The 19,638-nt window shown below is 46.2% G+C and overlaps 1 protein-coding gene across 4 annotated transcripts; it reads right to left on the bottom strand.

Annotated features, from left to right (window-relative positions):
• Nucleotides 1–771: 771 nt before the first annotated feature.
• Nucleotides 772–18,011, bottom strand: gnptab (N-acetylglucosamine-1-phosphate transferase subunits alpha and beta). 4 transcript variants are annotated; one of them, XM_056424475.1, is made up of 22 exons: nt 17,736–18,011; nt 17,123–17,208; nt 16,675–16,794; nt 16,245–16,295; nt 15,187–15,389; nt 14,795–14,856; nt 14,465–14,599; nt 14,327–14,359; nt 8,751–8,912; nt 8,473–8,652; nt 8,023–8,193; nt 7,816–7,939; nt 7,525–7,749; nt 6,051–7,063; nt 5,742–5,941; nt 5,455–5,674; nt 5,252–5,365; nt 5,092–5,177; nt 4,911–5,009; nt 4,628–4,795; nt 3,444–3,534; nt 772–2,215 (listed from the first exon to the last, which is right to left on the bottom strand). In XM_056424475.1, the coding sequence occupies exons 1-22, from the start codon at nt 17,898–17,900 to the stop codon at nt 2,144–2,146; spliced, it is 3,780 nt and encodes a 1,259-aa protein (XP_056280450.1). In that variant the 5' UTR covers nt 17,901–18,011; the 3' UTR covers nt 772–2,143. The 4 variants fall into 4 exon arrangements, with proteins under 4 accessions (XP_056280450.1, XP_056280447.1, XP_056280451.1 ...); XM_056424472.1 differs by having other exon boundaries at nt 7,525–7,939; XM_056424476.1 differs by lacking the exon at nt 14,327–14,359.
• Nucleotides 18,012–19,638: the final 1,627 nt, after the last annotated feature.

The raw sequence follows: 19,638 nt of genomic DNA, 5'->3' as shown, positions 1-19,638 counted from the left end.
GTATTTTTCAAATGTGACTATTTCCCCATCTTGTGTTTATAGGGACGACAATTACAGAAACTGGTCCAGTATAGAGAAATATTCTTATGTGAACTTCTTTCATTTGGAATGAGGACATTATTGGGGTCTGACCAACTTTTCTTTGCTTTCTATTATTTTAGGTGCCTTGATATGATGGAAATCATTCCAGAAACCTTAGCTTACTTTTATCTCAATGTGTTTTAACGTCACGGCTGAATATTCAGATACTGAGTTCTAACAATAGCCATGTTTATTTGTGATCTGTTTAATCGTCTTGTGATCTGTGTTTTTTTTAAAGTTAGATAATACTAAGAAATATAGCATCTTGCTACTTTATCAAGAATACCAGCAATAGCTTTAAGTTAAAAAAACAAACCCCGAATACTTCCCTCTCCTCACTCATCGGGAAGAGAGGATTTGTGTTAAATATCACCTACTGGTTAGCATCATGCATCATGCTTGTTAGCGTGACTGTCGACTCGTCTTTTTCTACCTGTTCAGTTACTAAATAATTTCATAAAACTGTGAAAAGTTAATTTAAATGTTTCTGCGGTGGAACTGCTAATGTGTCAGATGCTTTAAGTGTAACAACGGGTCCCAAATAAATAGATTTAAATCTGAATAGGCAGAATAGTGAAAGAAATACAATATTTTGATGGAAGGAAGTGGGACATAATTGAAATACTCCAGTAAAGGACCTTGTAGTGAAGGTGTGCTACGCTACATTCACACATGACAAAAACACCAAGGTGACTGGACCAAGACACTTTTTATTTGAGTCGTAAGATCCTTTGAACCGATGCAATCAGATTTTTCTAGATATGCGACTCGCCTCAAAGTACTTCCAAGACTTATGGGAGCGTTAAAATGCTGAAAATCATCCTCTTTCTCCTTTTGTCATTATATTAAAGAACTTTGTAAAACTGACAGTCGGGAGGAAAAAGATGGCCGCCGGTCATCACAATAATACAATCAGAATAAGTTACAGGTGATGCTGAGGGCGTCCGAACTTCAGGCAGTAGCGGTGGCCTGTCGAGTCCCACACACACACACACACACACACACACACGTTGAGGAGCGCATCATCCTATAAACCGTTCATTCTCATTGTAAATCCAGAGATCAGGGGGCGTCCGACATTTAGAAGAAGACATTTATAAAAAAATAAACAGGAGTTAAACAAATGTTCAAACAAGCAGGAATGAACAATGAAGGCACTTCAAGTTTCCATGTTTTTAACGACAACCACCGACACTAATACTTATTATTTGATGTCGTCCTTTATCTACTTTCCTCCCCCTCATTTTCGTTAAATTAATCCAAGGGGATAAAAGCCAAACACATTATTTTTTTATCCACTGACCAATTTTGCAATTCATCCTTTTGTCTCCAAAACCAAAAATAATAAGACTCATAATTATAAAAGGCAGATACCCGAGCCCCGATTCCATCGGGCCTGTTTGCTGCATGTCTCTCCCCACGTTTTTCTGTCTCTCCAGCACCCAAAGGTGACATCTTTGCTTTTCCAAAACCCAAAGATAATCAACTATATATAAAAGAGAAAATACTCAGATTTAAGAAGCTGGGAACAGCAAACGTTTGGAATTCGTCTTTGAAAAGTGACTCGAACGTTTAATCGATTATCAAAATAGTCGCAGGTCCTGTGGTAAGACTTGCTCTCTGCACACACACACACACACACACAATAATTACTGACCAGCTGCCGTCAAACGTTTCACACAGTAGCAGCACATCGATCAAAACCGTGGCGACAGCAGGACCCGAGGAGGGTGGTGTCGGAGTGGAGGGAGTGTTCGCTTGTGGACTTGTGCAAAAGCCTCCGATGCCCCTAGTGGAGGAAAATAATCATCACTGGTTTCTTCTTCTTCTTCTGGCTGGCATTCCTTTCCTCGGCCAGCCCCGTCTATTATCTTGTGAAAAAAAATGCTCCGTCACCATCTCACACGGGTCTGGCCGCTGTGCGCGCCGAGGCAACGCAAGCGCGGAGGACTTCAGGTTCCCGGCTCCGCCCTCGGGGGCGAAATCATCTCTTCCCGAGGAGGAGAGAGTGAGGAGAGGAGAGGGAAGTATTCGGGGTTCGTTTTTTTTCTTTTTCTCCCCCTCACACCCGCTCAGGGTTGCTGTCCTGGTTCACTCTGCGTCTGGGGAACAGCTTTCGCTTCAGCAGGATCAGCTGCAGGGAGAGAGGAGGAGGAGAGGAGGAGAGGAGGCAAGGAGACGGCAGAGTCAGAAACAGGCATCAATGAAACCTTTACAGATGTCTCTCTGACAATTGAGATTTGCATTTGCAGATTTTTAGATGATGCTCATTTTAATTAAACACATATAGAGCGAGAGGTGTAAATCATAGAATAAACAACAACAACAATGTATAAATAGGGATCCATTCTCTATTGTACATTCATTGATTTATGTAAATAAAAGCAGGTCTATGACAAATGTAACCCTGGAATAAAGACTATTTCATCAGAGCCAATAAAGGGAGGGGGGGGGGGTCACAGATTAATGTGCACCACCAAACATAATGAGCTTCAAAAGATATTGATGTGGAGATGGATTTAGTTTCCTGCAGACAAAGCCAGCCCCCGTTTCCAGTCGTTATGCTAAGCTAACCGTAGCTATAAGCGGTATAGACGTCCTGAAATAGTTGTGATTTAAAAACTTTGACGCCAAATTGCCCTCTGACCTTCACGTAACTCAAGAAAGCAACGGTAATCTCAGAAGTGAGGCAGCGGAGTCCAATCCCCTGTGGATGAAAGACACTTTGATCTCTCTCTATTCTCAACGGCCCAAAGCTGACTCACGCGTCTTTAAAGACTGCGATTGGAAGGACCGGCGCGGCTCTGAAGATAAACAGACATCAGAAGTCTAAAGAGTGGCGCCGGAGACGCCGGACGCATTCCTGGTCCCGCGAGTTGCTTGTGTGGGGACTTCTCCCACGGTCACCCCGACTATTAACCGTTCTTTAGTGTTTGAGAAACTGGAAACGTTTTCGGGATTAGGGAAGCGACCTCTAAATGTCACGCCGGGGCCCAGGGAGTCGTTTCTGGCATTTTGTTTGAGTCTCTCTTAGGTACCAACATGTGACAGGAAAGCACGGCGTCGTGATTTCATTCGCCGTAATCTATAAATCCCGCTCGTGTGGCAATCTGAAGAGCATACGAGGGCCGTCTGACGAGCGTGTCGTCTGACCCCCGGCGAGGCCCGCTGGGCGTCTCTCGTCTCAGACGGATCGGGACACGCGAGACGCACCGAACCTCCGAGGGGAACGTCGTCGCTCGGTGGGAATCGTGGAAACGGAAAAGGTTTGCGAGCGAAGAATGCCCGGCTGTCTCGAAACTGAATGCGTAAATAACACTGTGTGTGTGTGTGGGGGGGGGGGGAGGGGGGGGGACACTGACCTGCTCGGCAAAGAAGGACATGACGGTGAAGACGACGAGCGTTATGAGGACACAGTGCGTCCAGAACTTCAGATTGTCCCGATATACTCGCCTAAAACAATGTAAAAAACACAGTCCGTTTTAAGTAGAACAACAACAACTAGAACGGGCACTCGGTAGAGCGCATAGCTTCGCATATCACAAGATTGGGCATTGAATTATGAACATGTTGGCATTAGTTGCATGCCAATTGGATAGAAATTGACCGCGCTATGGTAAAAAGAAGATTTTGACCTATCCATGACCTTGACCTTGGACCCGATTGATCCCAAAATCTAATCAAATGGTCCCCAGATAATAACTAATCATTCCACCAAATTTCATGCGATTCGGTTTAAAACTTGTTTGTTATGCGAATAACACAAATAAATAAATAAACTAGAACGGGCACTCGGTAGAGCGCATACCTTCGCATATCACAAGATTGGGCATTGCATTATGAACATTTTGGCATTAGTTGCATGCCAATTGGATAGAAATTGACCGCGCTATGGCAAAAAGAAGATTGACCTTTTCATGACCTTGACCTTTGACCCGATCGATCCCAAAATCTAATCAAATGGTCCCCGGATAATAACCAATCATCCCACCAAATTTCATGCGATTCGGTTTAATACTTTTTGTGTTATGCTAATAACACGCACGCATACAAATAAAGAAATAAATAAATACACAGCGATAAAAACATAACCTTCCGCATTTTCAATGCGAAGGTAACAAGCGAACAAACAGGTGCAGAAACAACATTTGGCCCGTGTCCCTGGAGGGGAGGCTCCATGCTGTGATGCAACGAGAAGGAAACACACAGCATGCAGAGGGCAGCAGGGTGACAAGATGACATCACCCCACGCCATCTGGCTGCTACTCAAAGACAGAAGGGGGAGGTGGGGGGGGGGGGGGTCAGCTGTGTAATGATCTTGCAAGTATCTCTTACAGCCAGCGACTGATCTGAGGCGGCGGGGTCTAATTTTAAAGCCTTCGTGCGAGTCAGGCATCCCCCCCCCACACCCCCTCGCCAAAGCTCCCCGGTAAGAACCCCTCCAGACCCCCCCGGAGGATTCCCAGCGCTCCGACCGTAGAGTCTCATCGCGTGCGAGGAGGATACCAAAAAAAAGCATCCGGAGCCGTGACCTTCCCGTCCTCACCACTCCTGGAGCTCGTCCACGTGCAGGAACCGGTTGCGATATTCTCTCGGCAGTTCGAACTGGGACGGCAGCGGGAACATGGACTCGTAGAAGTCTCTCAGCACGGCTTTCACCGTGGCCGCGTCCTTGTGGCTGTGGTCGATGTTGTCGTTCAGACAGACGAACTTCCTGTTGGGGGGGGCGGAGGGGGGGGGGGGGTCAATGAAAATCCAGACCGTCGGTACAGTTCAAGAGGTCGCCTTTGATTGCGTAACACGACGAAAAGACGGCCTCTCCTCCCCACCTGGGATTCTTCCGAATGTCATCCAACTGGCTGACCACGTGGGAGACGTTCGTCCGCACCATCTTGAACGCGATCTCCTCCTCCCCCATGATCTCAAACCTGTCCAGCAGAGCACGCCGTTAGCCGCGGCAACAGTAAAGCCTCACGGTGCCTTCGTCAGGCCACTTCTAGAAGGTCTCACTTGTACTTGTTCTGGTCCCTGAAGGCTTTCTGGACGCGCTCCGTGATGGGCTTGCAGTGCAGGACGAGGCCTTTGGTCACCGGAGGCTGTGGAGACAACAGAAGTCGTTGACTTCGAGGTTTTCTTCTCGTTTCCGAGTCTCACTCGGAGCGCGGCGCACCATGCTGGGGTCGTAGTACGCCTCCTGCGTCGGGTTCACCAGGTGGAGCCGGGTCAGGTTCGTCGGGAGAGTCTTGGAGCAGTTTATCAACATCTGCTCCAGGCCGGTCAAGTCCTACGAACGGAGAAATACGACACATACATTATATATTATATATATGTGTGTGTGTGTTAGCCGACGACCCGTCGGAGCCGCGGCCGCACCTGGAGGCTGAGCGGCAGCTCGTGGATCCTCGTGGCCAGAGTCCGAATCTCCCGGTCGGACAAGACGCCCGAGTGGTCCGTGTCGATCTCGTCGAACACCTCGGTGACGTTGAGGTGCTGCTGGGCGCTCATCAGGAAGTAGAAGTAGGAGAAGGCGAACTGCATGTCCTCGGGGTGGCGGACGCGATGGCCCGACGTCTTGTCGAACTCCTCTGGGAATCTGAAGGGAGAAAGAAGCGGTTTGAGACGCCGCCTCGTCGGGAACACGCGGCGGCGGCGGCGCTCACGTGTCCTGCAGCTCCTGCATGATGAGCCGGTCGATCATGTGAGGCATGTGGGCGGGGACTTTGCGGGACGTGAAGCCGAACTGGCCGTTGAGCAGCTTGTTGACGTGGCGCAGCGAGTCGGCGAAGGTGTCCCGCAGCCGCCGGCCGGCGGCGCCGCCGTCCGCCTCGTACGACAGCGCCCTCTGCAGCCGCTCCTCTTCCTGCGAGCGTCGACGCGAGGGGAAGAGGTCATCGACACGGGGGAGGGGATACGAGCGGACAAGTGGAAAGTCGACCGGGGGGGGGGAGCGGGGGGGCGCTCTAACTCACCTCGAGCAGCTTCTGGAAGTACTTCCTCCTCTCCCACGGCAGGAAGCCGCGGTCTGCGTTGAGGAAGTGTTGAAGCCTGCGACCGAAAGGCGCTCCTCCCGGCTCCGCCCCCTTGGTTTTGGAAATGCTGTCTAGCAGTTTGGAAGTCAAGGGCCGGTCGATCACCGCTTTCAGATCGGAGCGTTCGGGCGCGACCTCCTCGCGCTCGTCATCGGCACGGACGGCAATGAAATGCGGCGCGGCGGCGGCGGCGACGTCTTTCCGGGACGCTTCCTCTTTCCAGTTCACATTTAGCCGGATGACATCTCCCGCGGGTGGGCGCTCTCCCTCCAGGTCTTTCTCGGGCTTCGCCTCGACCTTTCCCGGTTGCGGATCGCCGGCCGGCCGCGCCAGCGCCTTGTACGGCTCCAGCAGCTCCGCCTTCGCGCGGTCGTAACCCTTCGCCGTGATGTCGTGCAGCCGAAGCTTCTCCTCCAGCTTGCGCAGCTCGCTCCGCACGGCGGCCGGCAGAAGAGACGCGTTCACCGACGGCACCACCGCGACGACCGCGGCTTCCCCCGGCGGCCTCCTCCGGATCTTGGGGCCGCGTTTGTCCTCGGGAACGGCCGAGAACGGGACCGCCGGCTCCGCGGTCGGGGTCGGCTTCGGGTCTTTGTCGTCGGCGCCGTCTTTGCCGGCGGCGGCGGCGGCCTGGGACGCGTTGCCCCGGGGCAGCTCGCGGGTGTCGACGGCCACGCTGAAGCACATCGTGAACTCGGTGTCGTCGTGCCTCTGGAAGGTGAGGTTGTAGTGGATCTGGGTGGCGTTGTGGCCCGGGTGGAGCAGCAGGTGGACGGTCTTCCACTTGTTGGCGACGGACGTGTGGCGGAGCACCGGGTTGTCGCCGACAGAGGCGTCCGAGATCCGGCGGGCCAGTCGGTCGAAGCTGAAGTATGGCCGAGTTTCACCCACAGGGAGGATGTACAGGCTCTGGTTCCTCGACAGGGTCACATGACGCAGCTCGCCAAAGTGCTCTGCAACAGAAACATGTTGAAAAGCTCCTTCCTGTATTTTACAGGGGTCACACACACGGGGACCAATGAATGAAAACCAAATTTACATGAAATCGCAGTGTAAACATGAAAAACTGAGAATGAGAATTCCAAAGCATCCAGAATAAAACCGTAAATGACTCAAATGAGTAAGAGACAATAGTTTAGATGAAAAGAATAAACATTTGTCTTTTCAGTTACGGTGCGTTCACTTGCAGCGCGAAAAAATGTGCGAGTATGAAAGAGCGTATGCCGGCTTATATTTTGAGCGTCTTTCTTTCAAAAAGCATATTAAATTATTTAAAACTCAGCGTAAATAAACATATGAATTACTTTGGGGATTTTTTTCCCCCCAGGACTTTTTCAGGCCTGGAAATACCCGTTTTTCCATGACCCCGTGTTAGGATTCTAAAAGCCGCCGTGGCTCCGCTCCGGTCACTCACCTTGGCCACAGTCTCCCACATCGAACCCACAGGGCAGGACGTTGCACGCCTGGTCACAGAACTTGTCCGCCAGCCAGGAGTTGGCACAGCCGTGGTTGCAGTACGACATCTCCCCGAGACCCCCTAAGCCGCCTGCGAACTGCCACACCTGTCCGCCACCTCCGCCGGGCCCGCCGCCGCCGGCGCCGCCGACCCCGGCCGCGAAGCGACCGTTTCCCATCGCGCCTGTCGGGGGGAAAAAGGAAGAAATAAACAAAACGGTGACGGGGAGAGGAGAGGCAATCTCCTTACCGAGGCAGTCTCCTCCATCCCAGTCGCAGGCAGAGTTGTTGCAGGCTTTGTCACAGTAGCCATCTTTGATCCAAGACCCCGGGCAACCCTCGGCACAGTTGGGGACCGGCCAGGTGAGATACACCTGCAAGGCGAGCGGGAGGGGGAGATAAACGACCGGCAAACTGCGGCAACGACTTTCAGCGTCGGCACTTAACGCCCTCCCACCTTCTGGCCCTTGGAGTGGCTGTAGAAGTCGTCCGGCCACACGTCTTTGCCGAACATCACGTCGTCGTTGAGGTAGATGAACTTCTGCGAGAGGCCCGGGATGCGGTGCATGTGCGTCTCGATGGAAGGGGAGCTGAACGTGGGGAGGTGGCTGCTGTTCAGGAAGATAACCTGGAAAGACGAAACATGTCGACACGTCGTGGAGTTGTGAGGCCAGACCAGATGTTTCCTACCCATACCAATGAGATTTAGAGAAAACGCCGTAAAACTTAGTTAAAGCTCGTTAATATAATATATTCATCAGGAAGAAGATTCGGAACTATTAGAACCCGGACTAAGAGGCTGAGGAAGAGCTTTTTCCCCAGAGCGGTTTCCTCCATCACCCCCATGTGATGCCTGTGTTTTATGTTGTATTTATTCTTTTTTATGAGGCAGAGGTGTAAATGTTACCTGATGGGGGACGACTGTAACTCTGGGGTTATCCAGGTTGAGCCAGGAGGGAATCTGCCCGTTGGTGATGATGAAGATGTGCCGCACCCAGGGGGCGTGTCTCTCCACGGAGCGCAGCGAGTAGCGCAGCTCCTCGTTGTCCTCAAAGCGGCTGGCCGACACGTCTTCGTCCTGTTTGGACTGTAGGGGAACACCGTGAGCACCGTGAGCAGTCGGCACGCGGGGGCAAAACACCGTCGCTCGCAATGAACAGGGGGGGAGGGGTTTCGAGGTCGCACCTGTGAGATGGCGGTGAGGTCCCAGAACAGGTAGGCGGGGCTGATGGTCAACTCTTTCCCGTCCAGGGTCAGATTCTTCTTGGCCTGCTGCGCCAGGTCGGTGAAGTCCTGCGGGGCGTTCAGGTGCAGCAGGGCGATGCCGGCCTCGGAGTACAACTCAAACTGAGGGACACAGGAAACGGGACATTTAAATATGTATCAATAAAAGGGCCCTTATCCTTTATTTTAAGAATCATAAACACCCTCCGCAGCCCCGACGGGCTCCAGACCGACTTAACCTGTGATGCTAGTTATGTGTATATTTTTGTTTCGTTTAATCCCGTTATGTCATCTCTCTTGCTTTACATTGTCATTGCTTTTAATCGTTTGTTTATTTCCATTTGAAGTGCATTCGAGTACCTTTTTAAAGTGCCATACAAATATAATGCATTGTTATTATTATTATTATTAAGAATTAGCAAATGTTAGCATGCTATACCTGGTAAATATTGCCGGCTCAGCATTTTAGCTTCATTTAAGTTCTCAGGGTTGAATCACGTGACGTGAACGTCTCCACAGTGGGAACCTCCGAGAGGAGGACTTCTCCTCTCCCCCCTGACTCGGGACGGAGACCTCCATCGGGGCAGCGGGGAAGATTTATGAGAGTCTCGCAATGAAAATGACAAGAAGGACGGGGTCGACCCTCGAATCAAAACAGTTATGACGCTCGGGTGGAGGCATCTACCGGCGGCCGCAGTCAGAACAACATGCGTGTGTGTGTGTGTGTGTGCGTGTGCGTGCGTGCAAAGAGGTGAGAGTTCAGAACATTCTGTGATACCATCTTCTCCATGGAGCCGGCTTGCCGTCTGATCAGAAGAGTCATCTAGTGTGTGTGTGTGTGTGTTACTCCCCAGCCTTCCCCATTTCAAACAATCCGTCTCACTTCTCTTAAACTCCCAGCTTCCCATAAAAAAAGAGACTCACTCCGTCTCACTCAGTCATCAATCACTGAACCCAACCGTCTCTCATGAAGTAGACATTTAGTTATTCTCTGCTCCCGTTGTCGTCACGTAAAGAGGATTCTCCGTGTCTCGTAAAACCAGCGGGGGGGGGGGGGGGGGGGGGGAGCAGCCGGGAGGCCGCAGTCAGCCCCGGATCGAATTGCCGTCTTTATTATAGCTCTCTTTATAGTCCTGATAATGCTCTAACTCACAGGGTGTGAAGGCCAAACACTGACACATGGCCGCCTACGAGCGTGGGTAAACTATTATATATATACATTTATATATATATATATAAATTAGGGCTGTGAAACAATTATATTTTTTAATCGGGTTAATCACAGGTTTTTGTGGATTAATCATGATTAATCACATATTACCGATATTCTCGGTATATTTTGTGAGAACATAGAGATTTATGACAAAAGACGGATATATACATTTATACATTCTTCTATACAATGGTGCTGCAACTCAGCAGTTATTTAGCAGTTTTCTTCCATATGGAACATTAATACATCTTCATCCTAAACAGAATGTTTAACCCTCCTGTTACCTTTCGGGTCAATTTGACCCCATTCAATGTTTAATGTCGGTGTTCTTTGGGGTCAATTTGACCCCAGGCTGTTTTTCACTGTCAAACATATCAGAAATATCAACTTTTTTATTTATTTAAAGGGCTATTTAGGTAGTCAACAAACAAACATAAAGTACCTCACACTTAAACTTGGGAAGCAATATTAATTCTAATAATTTTCTGAGGTTTTAATTGCTGGGGTCAAATTGACCCCGAGGGTAAAATATGTTAGTAAATGTAAAGGTAACAGGAGGGTTAAACAGAACATGTTTCTCTTGTTTGTCAACCATTAACTCCACCATGATACAATCTAAAGGCCTCTAGTCTTCCTTTAGCAGCTGCTGAGGCAAACTGACTGTGTGGGTTTTCTTCATGAACTGGGCCGTGATGAAAGGGACGGCGGGCACACCGCTGCAAAGCTGAAACCTCACCGGCCCGGACACGGGGACAGATTGACAAGTGACTTTTTTTTTTGCTCGGTCCCGATGCGCGCGCACGGAGCTCTGTGGCGCGCCAGTCGGAGATCGATAAGTGTTAACGCAACGCGAAGAGACAGAAATGACATGCTGCTGTGGAGATACGATCAACAACAGACGTTTAGTTTAATAAAAGAACAAAGACGTGCTCTAGAGAACATGTCAGGGGGCGGGCCAATCTCTTTAATGTCATGCGATCTACCGACACTACGCCGCGATCGACTGGCAGGTCGCGATCGACGTGTTGAGACCCTGATCTACAGGAAGTAAAAGTCGTAAAAAGGTTTCCGGAGGTGAACCTGCGGAAGGATCATTACCGATGAACAGACCGTCTGCATGAGAGCGGACAGAGTTCAGATTGAAGTGGTGGATTGGAAGCTCATTTTGCAAGTGACTTTTTTTTCGTCCCGACGACCAACAACAGACGCATTGGAAGCTCATTCTGCGCATGCGTTAAATGCGTTAAAAAAAAAAACTAGTTAAACCTGTAATTGAATTAACGCGTTATTTTTCACAGCACTAATATAAATACATACATATAATTATATATGAATATATAAATAAGTAAATATAAATAGATAAATAAATATATATATATAAATAAATAATAGTGTACACGCAAGCTAAAATAACCAGTTGATTAACAGAGTATGAAAATAGCAGCCCTTTTTTAAACATATATTATACTAAACGCACACGGATTTCATAGCTCACTTCGCCTCCCATATTTGCTGATCTGCCCTCAAATCATGGACGACCTTGCCCTCCAACTGACATATGGAACTTTTTAGAATCTGAAAAACTTCCATAAACACTTCATGCTTCTCTTTGCCAGTGGCTGCTACCGTGTGAGCGATAAATAAAACCTTTTGGCTCTCGCTTGGCAGCGGAGACGAGACGCCGCGCGGACGACCGCAAACGCAAACAAATGCACGCCAATACAAACGCCTCGGCGGCCTCGTACACACACACTGGGGGCAGATGATCGGGGTTGTGGGGCAGCTTTCATCACCATAGCGCTCGGTCTAACACCGCCTATAAATACCGCTCCCTCTACGCTATGCACATCATCCCTCTTTCACAGAATCGGCCCGGCAACACCAGGAAACCCCTGGAAACTGTGTGTTGTGTGGTGGAACTTGAATCACACACACACAGACAGACACTTACTCACACACATTCGCACGCCCAGGTACTTAAAAGCTTTTTGTGAGCATGCGGAACTCCACAACATGTTTAACCAGTTTGGGGTTATGATCCGTTTGTTTTTTTAACAATAACGATGAAATTATGTAATCAGAGAATTTTTAAATAGAATATTAATCTATCTGTCTCTCAATTAAATTAAATTACATTTAATTGAATTTTAAAAAATTATTTAAATGGGATTTTAAAGACAAAAACATAGAAACTATATGTTTTCCATGTAAAATAACAACAGTGCAGCATCATTATAGTATGGGTAAATATACAAGTACACCAATATAACCATATACTGTTTCAGTTGGAGTATTATTGACCTACAATAAAGACACATAGCATTTAAATAAATATAATAGAACAAATCCTGACTGACAGAACGCGGTACCATGCACAAATATAATAAATAAATATAATTAAATATATTGTGTACACCACAAAATTACAAATAAGGCAGTGGAACAAAACAAAACACATTATAAAAAAGTTAAATATTACCAGCAACTATATCAATGCTCATATTATGTATTGATAGCCCGTAAAATCCCTGTGACCTTTCGGCGTGCCGGCTGGCGCCGCGCCACTCTAAACAGTTGTTCTAATATTAACCCCTGCACCGCCAGCTAAGGTTACCGCCCGAATGCCGCCAGCTCTGATCACATGACCCGCCGGGCTCACAGCGCAGCCCCGAACTGGGAGACAAATGCAGGGAGTGATGGACAACTGGGTTTGGTGATATTTAATACATAAGGTACAGCGAGTCCCATGAAGCGTCTTCAATCGTCTGTACTCACAAGCAGTCGTAAATATGTGATTATTGTGTAACGTACATTATGGTTATTAGAATAATAATAGCTGTAGGATTTCTTACTGCTATCTAGAATTGAGATGACAGCAGTTTTTTTTTTTTTTTTAAAGAAACAAAAGAAAAATCTTTAGTTTCATTAAGACGTGAATAAACGGTGAGCTTTTAAAGTATTATAATATTAATTTTCTAAATCATTTTATTCCGTTTTATTGTTGCCGCTGTCCATTTTCTTTCTTTGGGCATTTCTTCTTTTTTCTTTTCATGACTGCGTTATATTTATTGGAACTTTTACCGGTTTAAAAAAAGGACTTTATAATTAGATAATTGTAATAAAACCACGTTAAGCGAAATAATTTGTGCAAAGACGCTGTTGCAGCTCCTATTACTGTTTTCACAATGTTTTTAAAATACACTCAGGCTGGAACAAATTAATGTTATAATTTTCTATCCCTATGCTGATAATTTTTTCCAGTTAATCTTTTAGTCTATTTTATGTATTAACAGTGAAAATAGCCCACCATTCTTTTCCCATTGCCGAGCTGAACTATTTAAATCGCTTGTTTGGTCTGAACTCAAATGCAAAAACACAAAAGATGTTCAGATTCCCGTCTGAGAAAAACACCAAAATTCCTGAATCTGGGGAATTTTAGCTTAAAAATGACTTTTGAAATTGATTTTGTCGGTCACTCGGGGTCACTCGGCTGCATGATGCACCGCTTTGTTTCCTTTGATTATTTCGGAGCTCGTTCATGGCATTCCTCCCTCTCAAATTTTGAAGCGGGCTTCTGATTAGGGAAAGTTATTAGAGACAGCGGCCGCCGAGCTGAACAAAGGCTCGTACCCCAACGGGACTTTTTAAAATAGAAAAGGCTATATTCGGCGGGTCCTCTGCTCCGAGGAGGATTTTAATTTTGAGTTTCGCCCCTTTTCTTCGATTACGATGCTCCTGCGATGTATAAAAAGACCTTTAATTTGTGCACACGTGTACAGTACGTGTGTGTAGAAAGCAACATGTGATAGGACACTGTGAGAGTGACATCTGGTGGCAAAGCGCGGTTATCTCAAAGTTGCCTTTTACCTCAACACTGACATAATGCTCTAATTAAATAAGAAACTAAATGCATCTAAAAGGTCAAGGGTGTCTAATGTATCTCAATTAAATGTGAATACTCTGCCATTAGCTGTTATCAGACACTGTAGTGGATTTTTTATTTTTTATTCCAGGTTGAATTTTGTGGAAATTTCATCAACTGATAATTAAATCTTCAATTGATAATAGAATTTTATTTTTTTTTTAAGTCAGTCGTCCCTGTATCTCATCTTATCTGGCAGAAGACGTAATATATAAGAACAAATTATTATAAAAATATACGGTAATAAAACAAAAGAATGAATCTTGCCGATGTTAACCGACATTAAATGAGATTATTATTATGTAATTATCTGCAAACATGTCTTTGAGTTTCATATCTACAGAATCAGCAATAATAAATAAATAAGCAGATAGTTGCCATAACATTTATATATATATTTACATCTTTCTGTCCTGGTATTTGGACCGAGTAGCTCTTGAAAAAATAAAAAAAAGCAGAATTTAGACAACATTTAGGAAAAAAATAAGAAGGACTTAGATCAGACATAATAATGATAATTAACACCACAAAATATCTTACCTGTTTGATCTTATTGGTTATGACGGAGGGCAGTTTGAGTCTCAGCTGCTCCGTTTCCTTAAAGGATGCCGGGAAGCCGCTCAGGTAGGCCAGAGACTGCATGCGGATCAGACCCGGAGCCTCTTTATCCGTCGTCTGCAGAACACACGGCAAAGATGTATGTTTATTAAAAATCACAGTTTGATCTTAAATAGCATTGGTCTGTCATTCTGTGATCGTGAATATGAGCCGAGAACCGCGTAAACGTAGAAAGAGGTCAGGAGGTTATTCTATGTGTTCATAAAGTATCAGTTAATAAAGTCAAAGTTAATGTAACGGTTATAAACTCACCAGATAACATCTGGACACGGAGAACTTCTGGTCCTTCAACACATCTGTGTAGCTTTTATCAGCTGTAAAAATAAAAATAAATGAATTAACCGTGAGACAAACTAAAACTTCAAGTGCAAAGATATAACACACACGATCTGTCATGCTGCTAATACAGATGCCTTGCCTCTCATGTTCTAGTGACTCATTAATCACACTTCAAATATCGTCTTCTGCAACTTAAATAACTGTTCATATCTCAGCAATAATCCGCCTGCTCGGTTCAGTTATTACACCCGACTGTGAATCACGTAACCAGCGTCCTTTCCTGCCAATTATTGCTCTCATCATGTGGCTGGAGATGTGCCTCTGTGAATTATATTTGTGTGTTTTTTTTAATTATTTTTTATTACCCTCGGCCTGCGAATGGAAGACAACCACCGAGACGGTGGTGGCCGGGTGGAAGGCTTTGTTCATCGGCAGCAGCTCTTTGGCGGCGGAGAAGGAGGAAGAGAGCGCCGGCAGCTCTTTGAGGGTGACGTTGGCTGGCAGAGCCGGGTCCAGGGCCAGCATGGGCGCGATGATGCAGTGGGACAGCAGACACTCGGGCTTAACACTGAGGAGGAGGAGGAGGAGGAGGAGAAGATAATCATACCTAACTGAATGCATCTTCATCTCGTGCACTCACCCAGAGGACCGCCTACTCCAACTGTGTGTGAAATGAGTCAAATTCACAGGTTCAGCAAACAGCTTCCTTTGTGGAATCGAGCCTCTCTTTGTCGTCTGCGGTGGAAAAACTCACAGTTGGGCTTTTAATCTCGACTGAAAGAGAGGAGAGAGACGCCGAGAGAGACGCCGAGGGAGACGCCGAGAGAGACGCCGAGGGAGACGCCGAGGGAGACGCCGAGGGAGACGCCGAGAGACGCCGAGAGAGACGCAAAGAGAGACGCCAGACGGCGAGAGAGACGCAAAGAGAGACGCCGAGGGAGGCGCCGAGAGAGACGCGGCTCCCTTTTGTCAACCTAACATTTTGGGCTTTGAACAAATAAAACGATGATCGTCTGAGTCAGACAGGTCTTTCGGGCCACTGGGTACACTTCGCTTGGTAAAAGAGATGCCAAGAATTACATGAATTTTAGATTAATATCACAAATTCAATAATTCATGAAAAGAATGCCGCATTTAACAAAATCAATCATAAGCGATCGGTTATTAACGATGCTGGGTCTCTTTGGCCTCCATCAAATAACTGACTTCAGTTGGATCTGCATGTGGTTGAACCCACTTCCTCTTTCAACACAGCTGTCTCACTGGGCCTTTAACCATCAGTTCTCAGTGGTTTGAAATGCCATTAATTCTGAGAATTACCTCCAAAAACACACGTGTAAAAAAAAAAAATGTATTTAAATTATAAGATTACTACGGTTATGTCGTGCAGATTCACACCACATTAACACATCGTTAAGCTCACCTCTCTTTTGGCACTTCAGTCGTCTCAGTTGCGTTTTTCCCCAGGAGTTCCCTGTGTGCAACAGAACAGTGAATTCATATTGTTATCATAACTTTCCTCATACACAACCTACAGTAGCAACACTGAACAGCCATGGGTTATACAATAAAGAGCAGTTACTTTCTCCTCAAGAGGTATTCTAACCTTTGATCCTAAATTCCCTCTTTTCTCCTCTGGGTCAATGTCTGACCAACCCAATCAGAGTGAAAATGATAAAACTACACAACTTGTCTACCAATTCTGACTGTATTCAGGTGGAAATCGGAGTGTGTTTGCACACTATGACAATGTACTTCAGGGTTATATATACATCTCATGTGTATGGGTTATAACCTACATGTATTCAATGTCACTGCAACACTACATTTGCATACAGAGGAGTCACAGCTACCTCAGAGCTCGTTGTTCTTCCTCCAGTTGCTCTTTGACCGTCTTCAGTTCCTTCAGCAGAGCCACGTCTGTGCCGTTCACCCATGTGTACACCACATCAATAGGCATGGGCAGACAGAGCCTGCAGAAAGATAAACGCTAGAGTCACTCAAGACCGTCCCGAGATTGCAAAGCCGCGTCCCCGGCGAGTCTGGATTAGTTTTTTTTTTGTTCATGCACGATTACCCCGTCGTCACAGATCGTTCAGATTTATCAGAAGGGAAGAGTACACACTGTCCTGTGTGGCTCGAAGGAGGCTTGTTTGCAGAACATTACTATATGTGATTACGAGTCCCAGCCGAGATATGCGTTTGCATTTGTTACTTTAAGTGTAATTCATGGATTAGTTTTGTTGTGATGCGTTCAAGGAACCCCTCATTGGAAGCACAATTCAGTTTTGTTTAACTCACCTGCTTTGGAAGGATTTCCCACCCACATTGTCTCTGTAGGAGTCGAACAGCACGTGATACTGGTCCCGACTCCACTCCACCACGACCTGTACGGAAAGGATAAAATATCATATACAGACAATCCACACTCAAAATACTGGGAAGTTTCTGTCCTCCCTCTTTATTAGCACAAGAAAACCCTGTGCAATAAGACTTAATAAGGATTTGGGAGAACTCTTCAGTTGAACAAATATCAAAGTACAACAGATAAAAACGTATACGATCAAATATAAACTTAAAAACGCTTGATATTTACAAATCTTCCTCTACAAAAGAGGTTAACTCACAACGTGGTGGTACTGTTAACTTAGCCATACGGGACACTAAAGTCTAAGACATTTGGAGATTTTCCTTTAAAATACGTAAAATCCAGTGATTCACTATAACGCCGAAGTCGTGCGAACATTTTAAAGAGTCACGCAACGTCGGCGCTGAAGGTCTTAAACGTTCATTTAGTCGCGAGCTCGACCGTGAGACAAAAACAGATCGTTTTTATGAGTGGAATCTGGTGCTAGCGTTAGCGGTTGCTAACACGACCACACACACACACGAGTGGAGGAGAAGAAAAGCTCACCTCTCCGAACTGAAAGGCGGAAACTATCATGAGGACGATGCCCCCGAAGCAGAGGTAGAGCCCGTAGCGGTGGGACAGACAGGTGTACGTCTGCCTCTGGAGCAGCTTGAGCACCGAGTTGACGACTACCATGGTTCTCCTCGAAGAAGAAGCATGCCGCTGCATTCATTCAAATGAAGTCAACAGACGAACAGGAAGAAGAAAAAACAGGTTTCACGCGAGAGGGGGGAGGAAAGAAAGTAAACATAAGAGACTCGAAATTGTCAGCTGACCACCAGTCAGCCTGCATGACACATGACAACCCATACATGTCTCTCTTCTTCGGTGGTGGCGACGCTGCTGCCGCCCCGCTGCTTTTTCTTCTTCTTCTTCTTCGCGTCGAACTCGCGGTCGCCCCCTGGTGGTGGGGAGGAGTAAGGCCCGGCGCCGCTTCAGGGCCCAACAGTTGCAGCTGTAGGCCTGTAGCCACGTTATCATGAATTTAGTCGTGTGTGCTCAGCTTTAATCGTTATTTAAACGTTCAAATCTTTTACTTTGAGGTTTTCAGAGGAAAGAAGGCATCGTGGAAATTTCAGAAGAAGTATGTATCCTCTTGAATGCTAATCCCTCTATATATCTTTCTAAGTAGCTTCAACAATCAACATCTCAAATGTGGCTGCAACTAATTAATTTCAATGTGGAATAATCAGTTGATTATTTTTTTTATTAATCAAGTCTTTGTCTGGTTTATAAAATTTCATAAAATTATAGGAAATGTTCTTAAGACTCAAGGTGGCGCCACAACTCAAACATATTGATCTTGATATTTTTGTACTATCTGGACGGTGAATCTGAAATAAAAGTTTGATTTTCATTGAAGCAGCTCTCATCTAAATGCGTAGATACAGATCTCCAAAGTGCACCAAATGTGCTCTGTAACAAAAGCACGTTTATGTCAGTAGAAAAGCAGAAGAACAGCTGCAGGACTACCCATACATCGCAAAATATACTAAGAGAACAACACTGAACAATTAAAAACAGTGGCGGCATCACGAGATCCAAGTCGAACTTTGGTCATGTGATAAGTGGGGGAGGGTGGAATGATAATGACACGAGCACATGTGTTAGTTGAGTGGAGTCATTTGATATTTTTCCTGAACTTCTCTTTGACAAACTAAAACAAAACGTATCTCTGGTGTCCTCCTGAGACCAGGAAGCAGTCAAGTGTCCCACCAAGCCAAAAAAAAGGTTGTTTCAACCAACAATTTCTGGAGGTTGCTGCTGAGTTAACTGTCATGAATTAAAGCTCTAAACAGGCTCCACTTGGATTCTGTGTCCCGAAGCCTACTTTTAAAATCCTCTTCAGATGTTGAGCCATGAGTTCCAGATTCACCCTCCATACATTTGGTTCTGTCCCACTGTTTTCCAAACAATCTAATCCAATACTGCAGAGCTTTACACTATTATAATAATGAATGAAATTAGCACAAAATAACTGACACACATATAGTCGTTACAGTTTATTATTGTCCCTCTAGCTGCACCAACCAGCCGTGCAAAGATAATTTTAGGAGGAAGTTGGCCTTGAAGCTCAATTGTGGTCGATGTCCACCTGTCATATTTCTCATGAACCTTAACTTTGCTCTCATCACCTCTATTGGAGAGATTAGTGGAAAAAGAGGGAAACAAGCAATGTCGTGCAACCCTCGCACAGCTTTTCAAATAATACGCAGATTATTTCAAACCTGTGTGACTTAGTTGTAAAGCAAACACAGAGAGTAGCACCCTGGAAATAGAACTTGGCCAACTTTGTTACTCAGCCAAGATTAGCTTGGTGTCCCCAGATGAACCGGTTTTTAGGATCTCAGCCACATAGTTTGGCAGCGAGCACTTGAACCACCAGAGAGGAGTGGTGGGAGAAATA

This window comes from Pseudoliparis swirei, chromosome 10 (assembly GCF_029220125.1).
Source record: "Pseudoliparis swirei isolate HS2019 ecotype Mariana Trench chromosome 10, NWPU_hadal_v1, whole genome shotgun sequence".
NCBI lineage: Eukaryota > Metazoa > Chordata > Actinopteri > Perciformes > Liparidae > Pseudoliparis > Pseudoliparis swirei.
This window is presented reverse-complemented; position numbering and strand designations above follow the sequence as displayed.

Coding starts and splice junctions, on each gene's coding strand:
- gnptab (XM_056424472.1), bottom strand. CDS start 17,900: ATGCAGCGGCATGCTTCTTCTTCGAGGAGAACCATGGTAGTCGTCAAC. Junction 7,940..8,022: donor GCCACTCCAAGGGCCAGAAG/GTGGGAGGGCGT, acceptor CTCGCCTTGCAG/GTGTATCTCACCTGGCCGGT. Junction 5,366..5,454: donor AGCTGCCGCTCAGCCTCCAG/GTGCGGCCGCGG, acceptor CTCCGTTCGTAG/GACTTGACCGGCCTGGAGCA.